The sequence below is a fragment of the Toxotes jaculatrix genome, chromosome 8 (genome assembly GCF_017976425.1).
Source record: "Toxotes jaculatrix isolate fToxJac2 chromosome 8, fToxJac2.pri, whole genome shotgun sequence".
Lineage (NCBI taxonomy): Eukaryota > Metazoa > Chordata > Actinopteri > Toxotidae > Toxotes > Toxotes jaculatrix.
The window spans coordinates 23,592,346-23,618,938 of NC_054401.1; the positions used below are offsets into that span (position 1 = coordinate 23,592,346).

Consider the following 26,593-nt stretch of genomic DNA (forward strand, 5'->3'; position numbering starts at 1 on the left):
GTGGTGGAAAGTAACTAAGTACATGTACTACAATACTGTACCTACGTACCACACACACAGATACAGTACAGATCTGCATTAAGATAATATAGGCTGAGCTTTATCCTCTAATTAAAACCACAATATTACACGATTAACCAGACTGCACATAAATGCTTGCACACAATAAACTGTAAATTTAATTTTTGCCTTTTAAAGTTGACCAAAAAACAGAATCCCGTGTTCAAAACTGCAGTCACTAAATACAGAATACCATACAAAACCTACAAAAGGCAACAATTACAAACATTTTGTTCAACAGATAATAACAATTGTACAGTATAAATTCATACAATACTGTTCTTGTTTTTATTTGGCACAAGATGCTATTTTGTGTTTCGACAGAAATGTTATACCTGACAGCTTAAAAAAAAAAAAAAAAAGTTAAAAATACAATAAAAAGCAACACATTGTGACAGTATCACCGCAGCAGATGTGATTCTCGGTTTGTGGTTTGTTTGTCTGCATCTTTTTTTTTTTTTTTTTACCAAAAAAAAAAAAAACACAAAATAAAACAAAACAAAAAAAAAACAGCAGTTATTTAATAAAACATTCAAAGCTTTTCTAATTGGGAAACGATGCAATGAGTGAAACATCTTTGCTCAGCCCTGGATGAGGGTTGGGTCACATTCCCTGCTCCTGGCTGGACTTCCTAATCTTAAGAGGGAGACCTTCTTTTTCTGTTGAGGAGTTTTCTGTTGCAGCTGAGCACAGAACGAAGGAGGGAGAGGAGAGGAGACCAAACATAACAACAATAAATTTATTGGGAGTGTTTGTATTAGTGGGACACCAGCACTTGTGTTACCCAACATCATGTCATTCACGTTATGTAACACTACAAATTACGTACATGTCGTTTAGTTGAACGTTTACTCAGAACTGGGACTCTAAGTCTAAAGGATTCGGTTCACTCTGTGTCTGTTTGGCCCTGATACAGCTGCTGCATGGTGATTTCATTATTCAGCTCAACTGATACAGAAGACATTTCTCAGATCCGACTACCCAGCATCCCTCTGCAACGGCGTGTGTCTTTATGTGTACAGTTTGTTGTGCATCGGCGGTCTTCCTAAAGCCCGTCTCCATGACGTTACTCATGTGAACCGTTAGATGTGTCAGCTGTGGCAGTCGCTAACCGATGACTGCCGGCGGTACTAATGATGACAGTACTAACGCAGAGAAGAGAGCACAGATGGGCGACCGGCCGTTTTAACCACTGAGTTCCATAAACATACATCAAAAACTCACACATGCACATTAGTCACATGCATATGTGTTATTTAGTCTATGCACCGCTGTACCCAACTGTTCAACGACTGATTCAACATGCAGCATTTAAAGACGTCTGAAAGTGAACGTGGAGAAGTGCGCCGTCGTCCTCCTTCACATGGCACGTGTCAAAGAAGAAACTGGTTTGCATGCTTGATATCCTGCAACAGCTTAAATACACCAACTTTTTTTTTGTTGTTTTTTTTTTTTTTTAAATGATTATTTCACAACATTTGTTATGAACCGAGCGTTCTGGACTGTGTGAATTTGCTTTACAAATGCAGTTGCACTTTAAAATATCTACACTACTCAAATACTTTAAAGACTAGTTTTCTATTTTACTTTAAAAGCGAGTCGCAGCGACGCCGCGACCCTACAAGTCTGTCAAATCCTCACTGATAGGAAAAACCACTGGAACAGATGATGGATAAAGGGATGCGTTTCATCCTTCATGACATAAGTGACACTTCACAAAAATCAAACTATTAATTAGGGTGCATATGCATAGTAGCATAATAGTACATGTTCTTGTTGTCCCCAGCACAAAATATGAAACAAAGTCTATCAAGTTTGCAAAAAATACACAAACATGCGTACACATTCTCACAGTAGAAAAGAGGAAACTAAAAGCAATACTCATTCTGAGTGAAGGACAAACTTCACAAGTCCTCTCTCTGCAGATTAAACTGTCTCACCTACAGTATGTCCTGTTATGCAACACCATCCTCTCCCTCTCTTGTCGTCTCATGCACACACTCTGTCTATGATACACATTAGAGTGACAGAGGCTCTGTGTCGCCCCGGCTGGAGCCTCAGAGGGCACAGAGAGTCAAGCAAACACACTGATACAGAGACTCCAGTTTATACTGTATATATACAACCTACTGTAGACCTTCTTTATACTCTGACATGCCTATAGGAGAACTGAGGGGTCCTGGTCAATTACAATCAGCGGGGGTCTGGGAAAGTCGTCGGGTTCAGTCTTTGTTGTCGGTTTGGAGGGTTTAGATAAACGGCTCGAGGTGGAAAACTGGAGAAAGCGGCTCCTGCGCCCATCTTTGAAGTCCTCAGTGCAAATTGAAGGCCCGTCTTCATCATCGTCATCAAGCTTGTCATCCTTCATCATCAGTCTGCTCCATAGTGGAGAGTTAAGGGCATTTAGAGTCACCCACAGAAGCACTGCGAAGTGAAGACGAGCAGTCGGATTGGGGAGTGAGACACACCTGGTCATTAGTCATCATCACATGCTGCATTTCATGGTAACAACTTTAAAATACTTTAATAATAATTGTTTATCAGCTGCAGAGAATTCAGAACCAAACCACCTTCTGTGATTTTCAGCTCAGACAGAAAAGTCCAAAGCCCAAATTCACAGAGGGGTGAGACAACTCATGCCGGGAGCTCACTGTCACGAAACTAAAGAAAGGCTTGTGGACTTCACGAGAAAATAACCCTCGCCACAGTGTCCTAAACACCCACTGGGGAGGTAACACCAGTTTCTGGGTTTTTATCTTTAGTAAAGAGCTTAAATTCTAAGAGAACACTGAGTATTTGGTTTTTACAAGAAGTGTCCACAAAGACAGAAACTTCAGAAATCCTACACACGGAGGCTTTGAAAAGAAGAAACTTCAACAACAACAGTTCCCGTTTCAAAATCCCAGGCCACCTCCCACAAAGTCTCTCATACAGGTCCATGAGCTACAAATAAGCACAGAGCCGGTGACTTTGTGGATGACCCATCCCACATCCTGCACTGAGCACACAGCCTCTGAATAGCTTCCCTGCAGCAAGCGTCCTCGCTGCCCGGGAGGCACAACTGTTCGTAGGAGAAATACCTTCATTCCTGAGGCTGAACCTCGGGCTTTGCTACTAATGGACGCTCTCTGAAAGTGGCTGTTACAGCACCAGTGCACTCACTGTACGTGGAGCTCTCACCTCTCTGAACTCCCTACACTTTGCTGTTTTTTGAAAATGTAATCTAAAGTTTAGGGAGCTGAAGTTTCCACAGTGAAGTGGCTGAATGTGAGACTTACAGGTTATGTTGATGCCTCAGGTTTAGAACTGTCCGGCACTGCTGGGGTCGCACTGCAACAGGCGGACGATGGAGGGGTCGCTCTTAGCTCCTTTGATGAACTCCTCCAGAGACAGTTTGCCTGAAACGCAGACAAAGACCAGCATGACCTTAGAAGTTTATATTAAAACTGATGGACAGCGAAGAGGCTGAAGCCAGAAACAGAGCAAGAAGGTTTTTATCAGAACTCGATCTTAATTAAAAAAAAAAAAAAAAAAAAAAAAAAAGGGAGCACAATCCATAATAACATCCTGTTTTAATAACATGGAGGATGGACTGAGCTTGTTTACTCATTCTTCAGTAAAAATGGGACTTTTTTTAAAACTTTTTTATTTATTTCACAGGCTTCCTCCTGCTGTGACAAGGACCTGTCCATGTTAGTACAGTCTTCTGGCGGACCACGGGGCAGAAAGTCTGTTTGCCTGATCAGTCTTTTGGGTTGGCAGCTGGTTTTCTGTAAGATTTTTACGGAGATGATGACAAACACACATATTTCGAGGCGAATCTGGATTGTTCAGTCTTCACGGCCTCAGTCAGTGCGACCTGATGAGGTCCCCATTTCTCACCAGCAGGTGGCAGCGTTGAGACGGCACCTCTTTCTCCCCGGACCACCCCCGTACCAGAGAGACTCAAGCTGCCTCTCTTATATCATAAGACAGTGTGTTCCTGGCTTCTTGTGATTTTCATTAGAAGAAGAACAAGAAAGAAAGACAGCACATTTTCCTGTCCAGGTCAGCACGATCGCTCCCACTCTGTCTTTGTTCTGCTGTCACTTTTCTCCCAACATCCCCCCCCCCCACCACCACTCTTCTTTCACTATGTCTCCTCCTCCTCCTTCCCACACTAGTCACTAAGTCCTAATTGTCCATCTCTCTCCGCCTCCCATCGTGTTTCTGCGTCTCCTGTCCTCAGGATCAGCGCTGAAGTGTTTCTGTTGTATGAATGTGCTTCCTGAGTATCTACAGTGCAGCTGTGTGTGTGTGTGTGTGTGTGTGTGTGACTAGAATTACAGGTCAGGTGTTATTTCTTATTAACCAGGACGCTTCATACAGTGACAACAGTTGCCGGCCAGCTAACTGTTCAATATGTCGCCTTTTAAATGGCTGTTATGTCTCACTGCACTGAAACCACACGATCAATTAATCAATCAGTTAATCAGTGATTTCTACCAGATTGTTTTAAAAATGCTTTTGGTGTCTTGGTAGATGAGCTTGTCTTCTATATATCTGATACATTGATACACCATTAGTCCTGGTACCTAAATTAGCCAGCATGTTATTCTGCAGTGACTTTAATTAGCCTACCGTCCCTGTTGGTGTCCATCTGCCTGAAGATCTTCTCTGTCCTCTTCTCAGGTGTTGACTCATCCTCAGGCATCTTCATCACTGAGGACACCATCTTATAGATTGCCTACATGGGGACACAAGCGAGGTCATACACAAGGACTTTATTGCACCTCCTTAGTAGACACACAGTAATAATTCAGACATATCTAAAACCTGAAAAAAAGAGAAATACTGAACATAAGAGACAGATACGAAACAAAAAAAGTCAGCCAATAAGAGCAACCCTGGCTCCCCAGAGTCCTTTTACATTCTGTGAACTATTATCCCAAACCCTCTTTGATGTGTTGCATCCTTAATTTGTGTCAGAGAATTATCCCAGATTGAGCTTGTTTTGCTTTGGACAATATTTACTCTGGCTATCAATTTTTCAAAAGAAGCTATTTGGACTCAAGTCACGTAAAACAAAACCAGCCAGCCCAAACCAGCCAGCCTGATGGCATGACAGGCATTACCTTTTCATCTTCAAAGCCATTCTTGGTAAACTTCCTGTCTACTGAGCGTCAGGGCTGAACTGGGCCAGACTGCATTTCTGTGCTATGCATCTTGTGCTTGGAATAATTTACAGGATAAACTTAAAGTAAACGATTATCAACTGATGCTCTTTTCTAAATTCATTGTGTCTTTTATGTTATTACGACTGAGCCTGAAATCACTCCCTGTTTGCAATACTGTGCACAATATTCAGTCTCTGAATTCAGAATGTATATTTATGTTCTACACTGTGTCCTCCAAAATACCACAACAGAACAACAAAGATGTGTCTGTCACGTGTCTTAAGAAACTTTCTGGTTACAGAAAGGTTAAATAAAAATACAATGTTTTGAAGATGACTCTGCTCAGTGGTCACGTTGTCTGGAAATGACCCGTGGCTGTCGGCTCCCTGCTTCTGTGTAAACTGTGACTGGATCAGGTCTGGTGTGGACGAACCACTCCAGCTTTTTCTACTGATGCCAATTCTGATACCTCAAACTCAACAAGTGCCTCATTATCCCGAACTGAAACAGTCAGCAGTCACACTGACACACTGAGTCACTGAAATACGAAATTTTAGGGCTGACATTATTTCCACTTCAACTCTGGTTAATGTGGATTGGTCATGTCCTGATCAGCTTAATAATAATAATCATAATCATAATAATAATAACCTTACCTTACTTACCTTTCTATGTTGAACAGACTTGAAATCATTTACAGCTTGGGTCATTATTTCATATACACACATTTAGTCCTATAGCTGCAATTAAATGTAGAATCTATACAAATGATGCACACACACACACGCACACACACACACAATATGGATATTTTCAGTATTTCTTTTTTCCTTTGTTAAATGCTAAAGAAATGTTCTGCTGTGCTTTTCTTTTCAGCTTGTACAGTTGCTGCTGCTCTGAACTGAAGATTCGTTCAGTGTCCTCAAAGAAAAAGAAAAGACCCTTTTTAGCATATCCAACGCATCCTACGACAGCGGCGGTACAACAACAACAGAGACCCAGGGAGGCCCACACAAAGGAGTCTGCCACACATGGGATCTTATGTAACACGTCCCTGTGATATTTAATTTAGTGATACAAGTAACATTTATTCTGCTCCGACACAAAGACAAACACAGGTAAGTCAATATGCGTCCTCAGTGCTCGCACCCATTCAGCACAGACGAGCATTAATTCCAATATGTCAACCTGCAGCACTGCCACACCGCTCTGTGATTACATTTTCACAGTTTAGGCCGGGAGGGGTGGAGACAAACATACGCACGTACACAATCCCTCACAGACTATTTATCAGTGTTGTGTCTCCTCTGCTCTGTGTTGCATTGCAGGCTGTTTGGCAGTAAACAGTGAAATCACAACCCACTCTCTGTGTCTCTAATAGAGAGGCGGATTTGAGGGGAATGGGAGCTGACATGTGAACAGAGGATGGCTGATTGTGATTACAGTACAGCAGGAGCTTTGAATAAGTGCTGGTTATGGTACCTATTACGTAGTGGCAGTGCAGCTCAGCCTCCGGGTCAAAGTGGGACTGAGAGACAAGCAGCAGCCTTCGCTCCAGTTTGGAGCTTCGTCTGCTATTAATCGAAATTCTTCAAACTGCTGTGAGTGTTTATTACATTTACCCAAAACGTACAGAGTGGGGATTTAGCTCCTGGTCTAATCCAGAGCAACACAGTGGAATAAGCTTAAATTTCGAAATCCCAAAATTACAAGCAACTGATAAGAAGTGAAACGATCTGCAGCTTATCGTCATCACAATATTCCTGACTACACAGGATGGTATGAACATAGAACCAAACAAATATGGTGCAGCATCATTACCACAGAGTTCGCCCCGTATCGTTGTTGACATGTTGCCAAACCTGTATGGGTTGGGCAATAATGTTTTCCACACAGGTTTACTTTGCAATCTGATTATGTAAGTTGCGTAAGCTTTTATTCGGTTATTGTTAAACTGATAATGACGATTTCACATCCAGCCTGTCCAGTTAGTGACAGTGAAGATGTAGTGATGGCAGGAGTGGAGGAAGAGACACTAACCAGAGGGAGAGCAGCTACAGCAGCTGGAGCAGCAGCATTAGTAGCTGAGCTTGAGTGAAGGAATGGTTGCAACACAGATGTAGAGCTCACGTCAAAAGCAGAGCCAGTGTTATTCAGGTTTGATCTTGTCGTTCCTCATATCCACAGAGCACAATCTTTGTTGAAAATGGCCTTTCTACACTTCTTTTTCTTCACAACACACCCCACCCTCCGATGTATCCACCCTGGGTGATTGTCTTTCTCCATCTCACCTCATACTATGGATTCTTCTTCTGAAAACTGCCTCAACGTTTTTTTTTCTCTGCCCGCACTCCTCCCTTATTTATCTGTAATGCAAATGTGAATTTTTTACACTTCAGACAGATTTTTGAAAAGGCTCAGCAGTATCCATTCTCCAACCTAAGTGCCACAAAGAGAAAAGGGAAGGCTCTTTCATACCCTTTCAGCTGGGAGCTTTCAGACAAGAACAAATCATTGTCTCCTGTGGAGACGGAAACAGTCTGTGCCACAGTTAAGTGAGGACAAACAGAGAGCAAGAAAAAGCACATAGCTACTAAGCCACAGCTCTGGACTAATACCTGGCCACTTATGGATGAGAGTGACAATCGAAAGCATCATCACATAAATGTCCTGGTTATTACCTTTTCTCTGAACCTTAACCACATCAGATAATACAGAAAGAGACAGACGCAGAGAGGCAGGATTTAAGAGAGACGGAAAAAGGAAAGAGAGAGCGAGGTTGTCCACTTGTTGAGACTTATTTGCGCTGACAGAGCCAGCTGAGCACCATTTGAGTTGTCCTGTGGTAATAAGCACATCTACACAACATGCACACAGTGTCTCGCCTAATATGTGTCCCATGGTGACTTTATCTACCTGAGCGTTGATCTAATCATCACCCTGACTATTCTGTTCAATCTCACTAAATTACCAGTCTGAATGCTCGCTCCGTTCTTTTTAGCCGACTGAGTCCATGCATTGAGACAATGAACATCCTCTGTGCTCATCTGCTCTGCTGATAACTCTGTATCCCAGATGAAAGGCACACAGAGGTTAGATATCAACGACTGATGTGTGGATGAGCCTGTTGTATCTTTCTCCCCGCGTTCAGATTTTGTCATTATCTAAATAGGACGAATCAGGCTGGCTGCGATCCATCTCATTCAATTACGCCCACAGCAAGGCTAATTATGAGCATCCCCAGCATTTACACACTCTCTGCAGGAGAGCATTAGCTAGCTCCAAGTCACTACAGCAAATGGAGGTGACTGGGAATAGAGAACATGGAGACTACAGTAGGAGGAATGCCAGGGCCCTTTGGGTAAAGCACTGGAAAGTGCTGGGCACAATAATACCGGTGAGACGGACAAGATCCCTTGCTGAGAGAATAAACTCTAAAAACTGGGCTACCTGCTGCCAAATGAGGATTACAAGAGTTATTTCTGTAATGAAAAACAATGCAGGCTGCACATAAAAGATTAGGAACAAGAGTCTACAGCCATGCCAGCAGCTCTGGGGATCTGTACTAAGACACAGCTGTGGTTTCAGCTAAATGCTAATATTAGCATGTTAACAGGCTCACAGTGACAATGCTGACGGTGTCACATGTAGCAGACAAAGCTTACCATGTTCATGTTCATTTTTTCCCAATGAGCAGGTGTTTCAGTGTGGTCGAAGGTCTTTACAAAAATGACCTGAACACATTTTGTGTCAACACAGCGTTTCCAGATTGAGCTGGATAGTGTGGATGTTGCTAACAAACTTGCTAGCATTTGTGCTCAATAAATGCCAGTATCTTAGGATCGCTGTAGATGTCTTAACCATTACGAGGTTAACCTGAACGGCTACATCAGTAACAGCGCTGATGCTTGTGAATATTATGTTGCATTGAGAATGAGGGGGTTGGGAGAAGGACGTCTGAGCTACTTTGGTTAGCCTTCTCCCATCGCAACCCAGACCTGTTTAAGAAAATGGATGGATTTAGCTTTATGAAAACCAGCTGACAATCTGCCATCTGATACGGCTGAAAGCAGATACTGTGATCACACTAAGCTGCAGAATTTACTCAAAGACTTTGAGCTCTTGTGCAGTTACTTGCAGTGCTACCTGAAAGCCTGCTTTCTCTCTGCGGAGGCGGGTGGCTTTGAACCAAGAGAGTCAGTCAGCCAAATGCAGAGAGGGAGCAGACAGACATGAGGATAGATGAATGCTGTGTGTATGTGTGTATGAATAAATGCTTCTGTGAGTGTTTCTGTGTGTCTCAGATGGAAAGAAAGAAACTGAGATGGCCTTGGGCTTTTTATAAAACTGCACTGTAACTATGAGGAATGGCACTGTCTAATCTAATGAGTAAAACACAGAGCGCCTGCTTCTACATTGCTAAAGCTTTAATCCAATTTGAGTTAGAACTATAATAGTTTTTTTATATGCATAGTACAAGTGGACATCATTTCTGAGACCTTAACAAACTACAGCTAATTAACGACTGCCACATAATCGTATTTCATCTTATCCTCTTCAACTGATGACGGGAACATCTAAGTCCTTGCTTTCTGTTCTTTTGTCCTCGGGAACAGCACCACCTTTTAATGGAACGTAGGCAGAGGGCTTATGCTGTCAGGGTGTAGAAAGAAATGACAGGCTGGAGTCTGAATCACTGCAGTCTTGAGGTGGGAATTTAATCTTGAAGCGACAGTACATGTAATACATGTGAGGCCTTGTAAATTGATATTTCCTGGGATTGGCAGTGACTACCGTGGAAATCTATCAGAGAAGTTTTCTTAATTGGTTCAGGTCTATAGCTTCTGTTCCAGTACTACCAGTAATTCTGTGTGTATGCTTATAAAATACAAAGAGAGCTCTGTGATTTAATGACGGGAATGACACCAATGATATTCAACAAGGAAGAGCATCTAATCAAATTATAAGGAGATATAATGTAATATCTTCACATTGACAATGAAGGAAATGGCAACGTGCCATGTGAAAGGGTTCACTTGTAGTGACAAATGCACAAAGACTTAACACCCAAATCTGCAGTTCATTGGTGGCGGTGAAATAAATATTCTTCCAGTTAGAGAGCACGCATACACACTCACATGCAGATGTGTGCTTACAGGTTCTCTTCTTCACCCGTACATCTTCCTATCCTGACACAGGTCACAAAGACTTCCTGTTTGTAAAAAGATTCCCAGCCCAAAGACAAGATGAGAAGTCTGCTTAACGAGAGGTGAACTTAGGTGACACTGAAGTGGGAGAAACTAGCGGGTGTTACACAAATTCAAAGGAAGTTAAAAAAAAACGCATACACACACACACACACACACACACACACACACACACACACACACACACACACACACACACACACTTAGACATATAGTGCATTTGCATGTGCAAATGGTGTGTTTACTTGAGGAGCTCTTTTACAGGAAATGCCACCCGCACTTCCCCCTTTTCCCTTGTCATTTTCTGGTTTTCACGAGCTGTGCCCTGCTATATAGCTCAGAAAACAGACATCACCTTGACAGTTCTTTTAAACCTAAAGTTTGCCTGTTGAATGCTCCACAATCTAGAAATCAACTTTTCCTCCTCCTGACAAAACGACCAGCATTTCTCAAATTGAGTTTTTTCAGTTGATTCAGTTGTTTATTTATTTATTTTTTTTTCAAACAAAAATGCTAATATGTTGATAAAAAGTGTCTGAAAGCCTACACAACCTGCTGGCAATTTTAGTTGACACTTACCCTCAATACCTTAATGGATAACAGGGTAACATGCAGGGCTTTTAGCACAGGCTGGGATCTAATATAAATGTCCTTCCTCATCTTTCCAGCATTAGGCTGTTTTTGGCAGCTATAAAAGAAACAAAGTAGACTTTACAAAATATGCTAATGCTTGTATTAGTTGGAACATGGAGACATAAACACAATAGCACAAGACTTAACAGCCTTAATGCAGACAACAGTCCAGCTGCTGAAGGCTATACAGAAGGTGGTTTGGCAGATGTGGATTAAGCTAAGCTTTTTCCATTTGCTCCTGTAAAAAGGTATAGAGCAGATGGAAAATCTTTCCTTTCTTGATAAGGCTAAAACCCACATTTAAAAGGGAGCAAAGCTGATGAACCCCTGACTATTTCCCCTGACTGCCTACATTGGCAGGACAAGGAACATTTCCAAGTAGTCTTAACTAATCTTAATATCTAAATGCAACTTTTAAGTACACTGACATTTCAGTGCTGGCAGTAAAAGAGGTCTTGAATGAGATATCTCTCAGAAATCATGTGTTAGATTGGCTTGCTCCCCCCACGGAGCAGAGCTGTATGTCCTCCTATTCTTAAAGTGCCAGTACTTTCATAAAGAGTGTGTTGGATGCATTAGCAGTCCTGTGAATATCGTGGTGTTTAACAATCACGGCCCTGGTTAATGTTACAGTTAGTGTGTATGTGTGAGTGTGTACATGTCTATGTGTCACGTGATAGCAATTAATTCAGAACTGACACACTCACAGTCACAGAGAACTCTTGAGGCTACCACAACAGACACTTTCTCCCTGGAACATAATTAGGGGTCCAAGTCCGAGTGGACTCATCCAAAGCAGCGTGGCTCCCAGTACCAGCAGTCCCGGGAGCCCTGTTGTAATTGCTCTGATTTTTTTTATTTATAATCTTTTTAATTATTATTGTTCAACTAGTTGAAGTGGTACTGATACAGCAACTACATGCATGCGTTCCCTGAATTTAGCTGAATCTCATGATATGGGCCACGTCCATTTCCACCAAGGATTTCTTTTTTAGCAAAACATGCAAAACGTACTTTTTTGAACTCCTGTGCTGTGAGTCTGATCTACATGACACTGCACATAGAATCTTTGTCTATTCATTTATTTAAAGAATTTTGATAAAAAAGAGTTTAAATCCAGCAGCTGCACAAGTTGTAAAGGAACAACTTCCTGTAGGTTACAGTCAAAACAGGAAATGCTGCATATCTTGCCTACAAGCACTCTTATGAACACAAAAGTTTTCTGTGCTACACTGAGGCCTTAGGCATTAGGTGGCACTTTTACACAAAGTAAAAAAAAAAAAAAGCAAAACTTACTTTCTCAAACTCACCTTAGGCTGAAATCTGCATAAATTCTTGCACAAAGCATCTAAAGCATCCTCGTGATTATCGGATCACTTACTGGAAAAACTTCACAACAGAACCTGTTTTAAGTCACAACATTTTCCCTCTACCCCAAGTTAAAGGTTAACTATACTTTCTGGAAAACCCCACTGGAATAACCTTCAGAAATATGCCAAACACCCATGGGCCAGCACACCTGACTTGCATCCCCTTGACAAGGTTGTTGACTGCAAACTGCAAGGGGGCCTCTGGCCACCGTTAACACTTGCCTACAGGTCCAATTTTCTTTGCTTTTGCATTTTAGACACTGGGGACATTTGTTATATTCTGTTCAATACGTGGTATCTGTATACAAAGACACAGTAAGAATGATACATCTATCTGCCTGTATACACACTCACCTGTACGATCTCCAGCATCTCAGCTTTACTGATGTACCCATTCCCGTCCAGGTCATACATACTGAACGCCCATTTCAGCTTCTGCTCCAGCTTGCCGCGCGACGTCACGCTTAGTGCGATGATAAACTCCCGGAAATCTATTGTCCCATCGCCATTAGCGTCAAATGTGCGAAAGACGTGCTCGGCAAACTTTGAAGCATCTCCATAGGGGAAGAAGTTGCCATAGATCTTCTTGAACTCCTCCATGGAGAGGTTCCCACTGGGGCAGTCCCTCAGGAAGCCCTTGTACCACTCCTGGATCTCATGCTCGGTGAAGTCGGTGCTCTCAAGCAGGTCCTGCATCACCTCAGGACGGAGCTTGCTGTTCTGCTTCCCCATGTCTGTCAGTCCTGTTGATCACTCTGCACACAGCTGGGAGGACAGAGAACAGAGAAGGTGATGTTTTAGGATGCGATAAATATCAATAGTGCAGTACAATGGCTCTCTGACTGCTTCAGTGACAACCGAAGGACAGAGAAGAAAAGAAGAAAAAGTGTTCATCACACCAACATCATCGGGAAGGGAGAAATTAGCATCAGTGTCGTCAGAGCCCTGAAATTTAAGAAGGATGATAGTTTTGCACAGAAACAGTTTTCAGGTAAGACAGCTCAAACTTTTACTGTGTGTTTATAGTTGCTGAGTTGAATGAGTGTTGCAAGATGTTGTCACATTTTATAATCAGTGCTCCTGTGATCACTGCCATACGTTCAGATTTCCAGTGTGTGACAGCTGATGGAGGTGGCAGACTGGCTCTGGATGGGAAATACATCATGTATGCTTATAATATAGTTGTGCTTAAGAGAGAAGAAAAATCACAAACAGGTGTGCAGTCTCTTCACGATTCCCTGCATCAAACTCTACTAATATCAAGAATGATGGAATTCATTTACTCTTCAACTTGCGCAGCAGGGAAACAGCATGAATTTGATGTATGTGAACATTTTGAGTTCCATGTTTTCAGGACCAGTCTATGATGCCAGGGTTCCTCATGCCTTCCAGCCGGCTTGCATCACACCTGACCCTGATTCCTATCCCTGCAGATGGTGGGCCAACAGGGTGGCAGCCCCATGGGTCACCAGACGCTCGCTGGCAAACTCCCCTCCCGAGGACGCAGCCTCTGTGTGGCTTTACCAAGGTTTGAACCAAAATGTAAGCAACTCCTCTTTTTAGACTTTCTCCTTCATCAGCACTAACATCACTCCCTTTTTAAAAACTTTCCATGGAAAACAGCTCTGTGTACTCTGTGCACACATAATGCGCCATATGCCCAACATGGCTTTAATTAGTCCATAAAACCTCTACACACACACATTAAACTCGGCTTAGATGCACCGGGAGGAAAAGGTGGGGCAGGGTTAGGGTTAGATCAAATGATATTTAAGCTGAGCCACTCAACAAACATCACTCACATTCATAAGCTCTTGAAAAACTATTTCTTAATTGTCTTCCTGGAACTGGAACATGAGTGTTTGTAGTGCCAGTCTTTATGAACAGGATAAAGCTTTATAATCTCTGTTTACAGTGTTTGTAGTCGATTAAAATGCTCACGTTAACTGAGAAATATAACATTTACTCCAAACAGCAACAGTGATGAGTCATCATCAACATGCATTTGAGCCGGCCACATCGTACTACTTTGTGACAATAAAACTCATGGTGCTTATCAAAGTGACTGTTTGCTGTCTGTCATTTCAGTGATTAATGCCTCGGAGCTTTGAAATTACAGGATGACCCGGATATTAAGGTCATAAAACACCTCACGGAAAAGATGTTAAACTGTGTTGTCTGTTTGGCAAGACACACGGGGCACAGTTATGTGACAGGTTGTTGTTTAGGCGAATGAACAATAACCAGGTAATTTGGAAAAGTGATAGATGGTCACTTTGGGCCTCCATAGATTTATTATTATTAACAAAATCCTCTCTGCTACTCGACAAAAGAGTCAACAGACAGACAGACAGACAGACAGACGGACAGATGGACAGTGAGACGGGGAAACTGACAGTGAGGCAAAGAGTGACGAGACACAGTGGAAGAGTTCGGAGTCTGTTTTTTTTATCTCCCCTTTTGGTGACACAAACAGGAAGGAAGTGCCTACTCCTGGTCTCAGTGAGATTGTGCTCTCAATACAGTAACCATGCTGTGTGTGTGTGTGTGTGTGTATACGTGCTCATATATGTGTGTTATCATAACCCTTTATGTAATCAAAATACTGCTATAAGATCCAAGCATGTCTGAAATGACCACAGCACATGCAGTAATCTCATTAACATGCTTTTGAGCTTCTTGTGTGTGTGTGTTTGTTGTATGCATTTATGTCCTGTATGTATTCAGCTCAGTGCATCGCCCTGCTATCCTTGCCTTGGCCTTCACAGTGAAAAGTCTCAGGAAATGAGTCACTTGAACACTCAAAACCACCTAACAAGGTCTTCAAATACATCTGTGCTGTGGGAAACCGTAGGAAATGACAACAACTGCAGAAAGTTTCTTTTTCACATCCTTGTGAGCAGGTCACTTACAGTGTCGAGCTGACTACTACTGTCTCATACTGAGAGAAATTAGAAAAAAAAAAAGAGTGAATGAGAACTGAGCAGTTCAATCTACCACCAGCTGAAGTCAAATCATGGCAGACAGTAAAAAACAGACCTCCTACACTCAAGGTTCAACCAAGGCTACCACTGAGTAGAAATTCCACAATGTAAGCGAGGATATTTGTGAAGTGATAACTTATCAGGGAGTTTTATTATCTACACTCAGAGTGTGGTGGAAAAGCTCGAGCTCACAGGCGGCTCGAAAACACTGTAAAATACCCAATAAGGTGGCCAGCAGCTTCTGCCTCTCTTTGGTAAACATGCTGATGAAAACAGCTCTGATGTACGGGCGGGACAGAATCATAATCAAAGGGGAGCAATCACTTGAGTGGAACATGAATGAATGGAAGAATGATTTTTGAAGGGTATTATTTTTGACACGCACCTTTGTTTACCTCTATCACAGACTTTTGTTTGCAAAGCCACGCTGAGCACTGAAAAAAAAACTGCTTAACATTTAAACAGGAGCCTATTGGAAAAGTGGGAAGGAGAGATAACATGGAAATTGATAGCAAACTTTAACAGGCTGCACATGTATTAATAACACAAGAACCTGAAGACTTGAGTCCAAAGAAACACAAGGGAAAACAGAGTCTCTCAAGGCCATGTGGAAGTAGATACTAAGACGATATATGGCAAGGTGCCTACTCTAATCTTTGAGTAAAACCTAGCATGTTGACAAATGTTTAGCAAGACTAAGAGTCAGCCAAGTTAATGGCTCTGTGAGGCTGTACTTAGACACAGTGGTGCTTTGAGCTAAATGCTAACACCAACAGGCTCATAAAGACATTATATGTTTAGCAAGTATGATGTTTACCATGCTTAACATCTTAGTTTAGTGTATTAGCCTGCTAACATTTGCTAATCAACACTAAACACAAGTGGCAGCTGAGGCTGAGGCTGGTGGGAATGTAATTAGTTTTGCAGGTATTTGGTCGAAAAAAAAAATATTATTGGACAAGTTGATATTTTATATAATAAATATATATTTCATATATTTAATATATTATTTAGATTTTTCAGTTTGGAAGAAAGTGGTGGACCATGTGACCAACAATGCCATCCAAAGTCATGCCACAGACTTGTCTAAGTTCTTGTCTCTTTACTGGTTATTTATAGGTGGTTTGATCCATGTCCTCCATAGTGTATCAAGTTTATTTGCTTCCCTTTCTATCTACTTTCAAATCAAGCAAACAAACAAACAAACAGAGGGCAGAGCAAGAAAGATTTATGCACTGTGTTTTTGAGTTAAAAAAGGAAAAACCATCACAGACCTTTGGATGAGTTTGTTTTTGGCAGCAGTATCATGATGTTTCCCTCTGATTACCCTCTGTCCTATTATATATAGAGTGACACTCTACAATTGAGGGTTTGGCTGAAAACATTACAAACTCTGCCTTTTTGCCAATTACTCTCTAAGGTGCTGCTGTAGCGACTGACCCTCCGAGTGATTACACCTCAGTGATTATATCTCAGTGTGTTGCCGAGCCTTCACTAATGGATCCACAGCCACGACCCTGTCCACTGCTACTCTACACAGTCTATATACACACATTTGTACAGCTATCCTTGTTAGGACACTGTATTGACTTCCATTAATTGTGGATAGCCTAAACCTAACCCCACCTCTAACCTTAAGAAGGACCTCAGAAATGACATTTTGGCTCATTAGGACCAAGCTCTGGTCGCCATGACGACCACTGGTCCCCACAAAGTCGGGGTTTATACCAGAAAAGAGGTAATGAAAATGCATGTATACATGCACAAACACACACAAGGCCTTAATCACTGACCCACTGTGCTCTGTCACCTGGTATGATGCACTCTATTCCCAGTCTACTGACACACAGCCACAGCAGTAACACCCCTCTGCTGCTCCTGATGACATGCTCAGCTAACTGAGGATGCTGCTGGCAACCCACCTGTGTGGTGACATGGATTTTTTTTTTTCTTCAGCTGCTTGTCTCTTTGTGTGTGTGTGTGTGTTCGTAATTCTGTTCTCACCTCCTCAGTTAGATCAGGAGTGGTCCTCGCTCCTTCATATTAAATATTTTATGATTAGCTTCAGAATTTAACTTTGCTCTGTGTAATAGTTGGTCAGTTAAGTGATGAATCTACTCAAAAGACGAGGGAAATGTAGAAATATAAAGATGTTACTGTGTGGTTGCATATGTGGTAAAAAGAGATAAAGAGCTTGCGTATGTGCTGCACTGTGTATGTATGTGATTGACAGCAGCTGACATTAAAAGGAGTAGGCACCGGTGACTGCTGCATGCTTCAGTGTGTTCATCTGAATGCTAGATAGCATTGGAAAGCTGCTCTCTCACAGTTGGGCTGGGGGTGGTATATCTAAACATTTTTATAACTTTCCAAAAACAGGCAATCTGACAGTCTGCGCCCACTTTCCACAGCAAAAGGCAGGATGTGCTCAGATAGGATAATAGGAGGAGTCCCAGTTGGTCCATAGATTCAGTTCTGTTTCTTCAAGTTTGAAGCAGGTAGAAGCTTCCACGCCTGCCGTCTGTCATCCCACCACACTTCCTCTCTGCTCATGATCACTCCAACCACATGGATTATCATTCAAATCGAGCGTGCAGACAGGAGAGGATAGGGACCCAGATTCAAATAAGATTCTGAGCAGTTCCATAGATCGGATTTACATCCACATTACAACAATCGAACCACTTTACACACGCTCACCAGTTAAGCTGCAGATATTTTCCAGCCACTTCTTCTGTGGACAAAACAACATCTATGAAAAACACAATGCTTCTATGCAATGAAAGGCTGTGAAGACTTTGATGATGTCAATAAGGTAGGAATACACTTATTAGACGACTCTCTTAAGCTGACAAGAGAGATGTTAGGTGGTTAGGAGGATGTCAGATGCAGTGAGAGAAGCAGTGTATAGTTATAAGGCATACATATGTACACTCACTGTGCACTTTACTAGGAACACCTGCACACTTATTCATGCATTTGTCCAGTCAGTCATTCATGTGGCAGCAGTGCAACATATAAAATCACGCAGATACAGGTCATACAGATACAGGTTGTTGGTGTCAGACGGGCTGGTTTGAGTGTTTCTGAAACTGCTGATCTCCTGAGATTTTCACACACACAACAGTCTCCAGAGTTTCACTCAGAATGGAGCCAAAATCAAAAACCATCCAGTGAAGCAGCAGCTCTGAGGACAGAAACACCTTGTTGATGAGAGAGGTCAGAGGAGAATGGTCAGACTGGTTGGAACAACATGTCACATTTTAAGGTGGATGGACTACAACAGCAGAGATCACGTCAGGTTCCAGTTCCGTCAGCAAAGAACAGACATCTGAGGCTGCAGTGGACACAGACTCACCAGAACTGGACAGATGAAGACTGGAAAAACGTAGCCTGCTCTGATGAATCTGCTGAGGTTCGCAGAGGGTCAGAATTTGGCATCAACAGCATGAATCCATGGACCCAACCTGCCTTGTGTCAGCAGTCTAGGCTGGTGGTGGTGATGTGATGTGTGGGGAATGTTTTCTTGGCCTTGGGCCTTAATACCAACCCATCATTGTTTGAATGCCACAGTCTATCTGACTTTTGCTGCTGACCATGTTCATCCCTCTATGGCTACTTCCAGCATGATAATGCACCATGTCACAAAGCAGTTTTCTCAAACTGGTTTGGTGAACTTCAGTGACCTCTGCAGTCACTAGACCTGAATCCAGTAGAACACCTCTGGGATGTGGTAGAACAGGAGATTGGCAGCTTGAATGTGCAGCTGACAAATATGCAGAAATGATGTGATGAATCACGTCACCATGGAGCAGAGTCTCAGAGGAAAGTTTCCAACATGTTATGAAATAAATGACATGAAAAACTGAGGCTGTTTGAGAGCAAGGATTGGAACTACCCAGTATTAGTGTGGTGTTCATAATTAAGTGCTCACTGAGTGTATATGAGTTGTCTTGTAACTGGTTGTGCCTATTATATAATAGTAAATCTTAAGTGTTGAAACTTGGTCCTTTACACAAGTTCATGTTCATGATTTATGAGGGTTGTACTCAGCCAAGTTTTCCAGATAACTCAGTAAACACAGACATATGTACATTTTGAGGTATGATCAGTTGAGAAATATACTAATGCAGATTTTCCATTTGATTAATTTATGTATGATCAAACACAACGGACTGGGACTTTAAGTTTTACAGTTTCCTGTATATATAACCTTGGGTTAGGTGATATGATTTGATACAATATGGTGTTGCGCTACCATTTCAGCTCAGGAACGGCACTGCACCTGTTGCACTTTCCTCTACTACACTCGAAAATGTGCAGCCATTGAAAAATAAAGTCTCTCTCCCTCTCACAAATATATATAAATATAAATAAATAAATATATATATATATATATATATATATATATATATATATATATATATATATATATATATATATATATATATATATATATATATATCCTTCATCATATATATATATATATATATATATATATATATATATATATATATATATATATATATATATATATATATCCTTCATCAATCCCACTTTCACTTTACGTTCTATCTTTCTACTCTTCCAGCACCCTATTTTCACACTCTTCATCCCCAGTTTTATTTCACTTCACACAAGACCAATTCACTCTCTTATGAAGCAATTGTACAGCAGTTACTATAGTAACGTTCGGCAAAATCTCACAGCCATTGATGAGCTTTCTGGCTGAGTGCACTGCATACACATATGCATGGGTAGACACACACACACACACACACAGTACTCACAGACACTGACTCAGTCACTGATTGTGGGAAGTGTGTGTCCATGCGTGCGTAGGTGTATGGGTGGCGGTGTGGGTGCAGGTATGTGAGTGAGTCGAGTAGCAAGTATTCAACTGTGATTAACAGTTGTATAAATTCAGAAAGGTAATAAAACATCTGCGATGTGAAGCCGGGAGTCGAACAATAAGAATAACCGAGGCACAAAATGGTCCTTTCATCTGAAGCAGCCACTCCAGCAGTATATTAACCACAACTGAACCAGATCACACCTCAAAGGTTTGCATTTCCTGTCACCAGATTCTGTGAAAAATCTCTTTAATCGTATCAACACAGACTGATTCAAGGAAGAAAACAAGAAGAGAAAACTGTTGTTCCATATCACTGGAACAAACAAATGTCTATTGATACCAAGACTACTTCTATCACTACCTCTGACAGTAAAAAGAGTGAATTACTTGGTATTACCTCAACTAAAGTCTTGTTTGTTTCCAGTAATTATACTAAGGTGTGCTAACTATTCAGATAATGACACACTGAATAAAAGAGGTGACAGACAATTCTTTGCACCTTTACACACAACTCTGTCACTTCACTTGTGGATGCACAAGGTTAAATGAAAAAGGCTGCATCTTTTTAAAAGATAATAGATGAATAGATTTGTCATTAACCTGAGACAGTATTTGCCAGTTTCCATCACATCCTACTGTTATTGTAACTGTAAACTCTTTCTCTGGAAGAACACTGGAGAAAAACAGGGCAGCAAGTATGTAGAAATGGCCCCTAAAAGATGGCTGTACACAAGGAAAGGCTCCAGCGTTGTTTTTTGCTTATCACTGTAGCAAGTCAATGGCAAACCAGTTTGTATTTACTGTACAGCAACCTGTTTTAAAACGTTTCTAATTGAGTGTAGTAGAGCACTTCACTTTGGAAATCTCCTTTCCTCTTCCTGAAGTGCTCGTGCATAATGGGGTGCTAATTCATCATTTGGTGGGCCTTTGATTTGTTTAGTTGTACCTCAGAAACAAAATCCTGAGAGCCAATACATGCATACATTTGACACTGATTAAAAAGTAATTAACCTTTTCTTGATTTGGTTCATCTGTTTGCTCGCTGCAAACATTTCTTAATGGAAATCCAAGCAGAGATGCTAAATTTGCAATGGAAAACCAAAGTGGTTTGTGATGAAACATCTTAATAATGAGGGCTGACCACACAAAGAGACTGTAATGTGCCACTGTAAAGAAAGAGTTTTGGTTTGTTGAGAATAAATGAGAGAGAAAAGACAGCAAAAGTAAGAGAGAGAGAGAAAGTTTCCCAGGGAAGGTGAAGAGTTTCTTTTTCTGAGAAACATGCATACATTTCATATTTCTTAATGAAAGGCAGCAGCTTGAGTCTCAAGAATAATGGGCAGCAAGAATAACAGGAGTGGGAGCGGAGAGGTGAGACAGAGAAGGACGCAAAGAGACACACACATGCGCACACACACACACCCACATACATACACACACACAGCCAGACCCACACACACAGCAGAGATTAAAGTAAGAATGAAAATACTGGTGAATGGATGATGGCTGTGGCTGCCTACATCCCACTGGGCCTTAACAGACATACTGCTGTTCTCTCCTTTACAATGTTTGCTTAAGTAGACTTACTAACCACCAATGTACCTGTTCTATGCTTTTTTTGTGACTTCCAAAAGCATCTTAGTAAAACACAAAGAGGGATTTTACCCAGAATTTAAGCTATAGCCAGTCTGTAATGTGCCTCGGTTCCACAGAGGCCTCCAAACGGAGAAACCTCTCCCCTCAAACTTCCTGAAAATGCTCTGGCAGTGGGAGGCGAGGTAGGAAAACACAGAGACAGGCACTGGCAGACAGCCAGGCAGTAGCTGGATAGAAAGTGACCCAAGAGGGGTGCAGATGAATTTGTACTACTTGGATTAAAGCCAACATTTCTAGGATCTGACTCTTTGATGCTTCCCTTTTCTTTTGTAATAAAGCTGATCTGATACTTGTGTGAGTCCCTTTCCTATCAAATCAACACCAAACCTGAGACAGGACCTGAAACAGGGTTGGAAGTCTTGTCAGACTGATTGGGGTTGCTACCTGGTTAGCTCGATGCTGCCTGCTGTTGTTATTTTCAGCCCTTATACATTTAATGGCCTCCTTAGCCTTCATTAAGTTGCTATGGTAACAGACCTGATAGGAGGTGGAGGAGGAAGAGGAGGAGGAGGCAACCACACATTGTGTCTATTGATTCAGGAGAAAAAGACTGAACCAGTGAGAGGCACAAGATGACACATTTCCTCAAGTCAATTTCATAATCAACTTAAAGCGTTATGTAATTTCATCCATGAAGCCACAGTGCAGAGGTCTGTGGTCACTGAACCTGTACAGCTATGTGTTTTATTCAGATATTAAATAAGGATTATATAACACTTACTATTCATACTGACTTGTTTGTTAGGTAAATAAGTGTGTAAAGGTCAAGGAAACAGCAGATCAAGCAACTTCTCAGCTGAGTCACATTTTTGGTGGACTGATGTGAGAATCCGATCTGTTTGTGTGTTTCTGTGGACTCTCTCTTCTTCTTCTCTTCGTCTTTGTCCAACAGAAAAATGACCCCTGCCTTGTACACAGGGGTCATGTCTAATTTGTTTGGTTCCCTGTCTGTGGTGCCCTGTTGGGAGCTCTCTGTCTGCCAGGCTCTGGATAAGGGACCTGGTTAATTGGCTGAATGTCCAACTTATGGGTCCCATCAGGGGGAAACAGGACAGCCTGTCTCTTCTTATGGTTATTATGCTTCTGTGATCTAGTCTGCTAACATCAGCAGCTTCAAAATAAAGCCTGTCTAGTCTGACTAGTGCTAAAAATTCATGCAACTGACCATTTGCTAAGCCCAGCCCCCACATTTTAAAATGAGAATCCTGTAAAGGGGTTTTAAATGTGCACTTTATCTCTGCAGACATGATAATATGCTAAAAAAAAGGAGGCTAAGAAGTTAAAGTTGCAAGTCCCAGCAAAAGCTAAATATCCTCCTTAGCTGATTCGCGTATAACATGAAATGAAGACACAGTAACGTTCTTGTATTGCTAATTAGTCCTACCGTTATAAACTGAAACTGTTCTTTCATTCTAACATCAATCTGTTTGGATGATTAGCTTTCAGTTTTAGACAAAGCTAGACCGGGGTTAGCCTGCAGCTTTATTGTTCCTTTATATAAAACTGTAGGTTCCCACTGCCTGGACATAACACTGGGTCACCACTGTAAGCTAGTTAGCCAGACATGCAAACGTTTTCAGATTACATTATAACAGACAAACACAATGTTTAATCCATTCCCTACACACACTCCTTATGCTCTTGTATTTTGCTTTTGAAGAGGGTAAAAAATAAGAAACCACCATGCAAGCATTTCATATACCTGCAGCGCCTAGTTACACTTGCAAAGTTATGAAAGGATATTTGGTGTTCACTGTAGGGGTTCAGGGTCAATTCACCTTAAATGTGCTCACTTACATTGTTATAATTTATTGATACTGACTGTCTTCTGGGTTTTGAACAAATCTGAATCTGAATAACATCATTCTCACACTCCAACTTAAATCTATATGCACCAACTGCTGCCTGAGTTTCTTCCAACTGAATTTTCCATAAAACTGACAACGATGATAAAAAAAAAAAGAACTGACTCACATCTGCTGGATACAAAATTTCCATTAACATTGTGAAAGATGAAGTGGGATGGCTGTAAAATGTGTCCAAGCTGGACTATAACTGATAAAAAATGTTTGCAGAGCAACTATAAGAGCAGCTGGAGAATGTATGGCTGTTACAGAGTGACTGTAAGGTCTGTCATGTCAAACAGCGTATGCATTACGAGAGACAGAGTAGAAGGAGAGAGAGAGATAAAAAAAAAGAAAGGGAAAACATGATTCAGGCAGAGCCTCAGCCTCGAGATGACTCTGACTGAAGAATGCCTCTGGGGATGCGACTAAGCTTGCTCTGCTTCCTGTGGTCAAAGGAAAATATAGAAACAGGATGTAACATCACGGAAAATAACAAACATAAGGGAAGTTGCATCACAGTGGAGGTCAGGGGTCAGGATCGACCTAGGGAACTGGGATACGTTGAACAGTGATCAGCGTAAGGATTACTGAGAATACAAGTTAGTGAGCAGTTTGAACTAACAGTCTCTAAACTCATGTACAACTTGAAGTGTGTATCGCTTTCATGCAAAACTCTGAACTGTGATGTTCTGTCAGTGCGAGCAGCCACAACACTATCAGCTTTTTTCAGAGAAGAAGAAATAAGAACATAGAGTGCACTGCAATATGGTTGGGTAGATATCAGAAAAGAAACCATATATAGGAAACCAATGCACAGCTGATTTCTTAGATGTCACGTAAACACAAAAGATAGTTTCTATAACTGGGATGGCAGATCAGAGGAACCTCCCACAGAACACAGATATCTCTTCTTTATATGAAAGGTAAACAGGTTTCTAATCAGCTTTTCAAAAAGTACACGTGTAACAAAAGACTGCAGACAGGGAAAGTAACAGTGGAGTGGCTGGATTAAAGAAGAGCAACTCCATCAGTACTGTAGACTCAGACTAGTGACTCCACAGGTCTGAATAAGTCGGTCTCCATGCTGAAAGGGTGAGTGTTTGTTAATTTCAGATATTTCCATGCTAAGGGACAGCTCTGCTCTGTCCTCCTGTCCTCTGTCAGGCTGCTCAGAGACAGACACACAGCCAATAAAAAAACAACAACAAAAAAAGACAAAAGTAAGAAAAAGACAAAAGTCAGGACTGAGACATTGTCCTTCCAAATTTAATCAGATCTGACAACAGATCTGAAGCAGCATGTATGCAAATTTACAGGAACCAGGTTAATACAGTGCATGTAAATGCGTTCTCCAGTTACCCATGACACTTTGTTTCTCTGAGTAATCTGGTTACTTAAGTCCAAGTAGACACACTGAGTGTGAACACTGGATTTAGTTGTGAATGACACTTGGGTTTAGGGTGTGGGTGTCAAAGTACTGGTGCAGGAAACAAAACGCCAACGCTCACAATGGTGATGCCAAACAACTTACCACTACCTCATATCACTCACATCCACTAATGGATAACTCAGCTACTGTATTTTTTTTCCCCCATTCATACAGGTTCACTGGGAATCAGAACTTGTACAGTGGATCACACTAAACATAGTAAAGGACAGTGAGTTTACAGTTGCATTTTTCCTTTTGCTACCACTGATATTTGGCATTGTAAATACTTTCACACTGGTGTCCTGGGGATGGGGATGGGAATACACACACGCACACACACACACACACACACACACACACACACACACACACACACACACACACACACACACACACACACACACACACACACACACACACACAAAGGCCTTTGAAGGACCAGCCAAAATGTCCTCACAAAAATGTTTTTGAACTAAAATGTATCCACACAATAACAGAATGATATGTGTACACACACACACACACACACACACACACACACACACACACACACACACACACACACACACACACACACACACACACACACACACACACACAACCCTCCCTCTGTCCTTCAGAGACAGATTAAAGTAGAGTAACCATCAACAAGGTACAAGGTTACCCACCTGAGATGATCAAACAGAACTGACACACTCAGCCATTATTCAACAGTGTGACTGGGAAACAGCCACTGTGAACTGCTCTGGGAGGTCATTGTGTTCCCAGTCCTTAACCACAACTGCAGTCAGTGTCCATGGATGCTGTACTGTACATCTCTGGCACCAAAGAAACTGCTACAGTTATATTCAGCCAACAAGCTTTATGCCTCACACTCAGCTCTGATATAATACGTCCAAGAAGTACATTTGCCCTCAACACTTCTTGGATAACCATAGACCTGACACTCTACCATTTCTACCGAAGCAATTTTCATTTCACGTTGGGGGAAATGCTGAAAATCACTCATCGTCATTACTAATCGTCATTTTGGCAGTGCTGGATCAACAGGGTGTCTGTGTGAATAATAATAATAATAATAATAATGTTAAGTACTCTAATTTGCGTACACACATACATGTGCGAACACGTGCACAAGGTCATGGATTTAGGGACAGAATGGGCTAAAACCGGCTTGGACACTTCTACCAATACTATTATCAGTCAAACTCGCTCGTTGTATACAAAGAGTTATTATGTACTGAATGATTGAAGACCCAAAAGGAAGTCTCAGTGACTGTGTTGATAACTAGTCACAGAGCATGAAAACAGTGACAGGAAACAGGAAAGTCCTAACACAGCATTCGTCATATCTGTGCAAAAGATATTCATAACGTCAGTGAAACACTACTCTGTG

The 26,593-nt window shown here is 41.6% G+C and overlaps 1 protein-coding gene across 4 annotated transcripts in view; it reads right to left on the reverse strand.

Annotated features, from left to right (window-relative positions):
- Positions 1-153: 153 nt before the first annotated feature.
- Positions 154-26,593, reverse strand: part of LOC121185882 (neurocalcin-delta A) — a 62,831-nt gene continuing 36,391 nt past the window's right edge. For all 4 annotated transcript variants that reach the window (XM_041044373.1, XM_041044375.1, XM_041044374.1 and 1 more), the window contains 4 exons: positions 12,781-13,191; positions 4,681-4,786; positions 3,339-3,458; positions 154-2,484 (listed from right to left, as the gene is read on the reverse strand). In XM_041044373.1, coding sequence (XP_040900307.1) covers positions 3,361-3,458; positions 4,681-4,786; positions 12,781-13,158 — 582 coding nt within the window. In that variant the 5' untranslated portion in view covers positions 13,159-13,191 and the 3' untranslated portion in view covers positions 154-2,484; positions 3,339-3,360. The remainder of the gene's footprint in view (positions 2,485-3,338; positions 3,459-4,680; positions 4,787-12,780; positions 13,192-26,593) is intronic.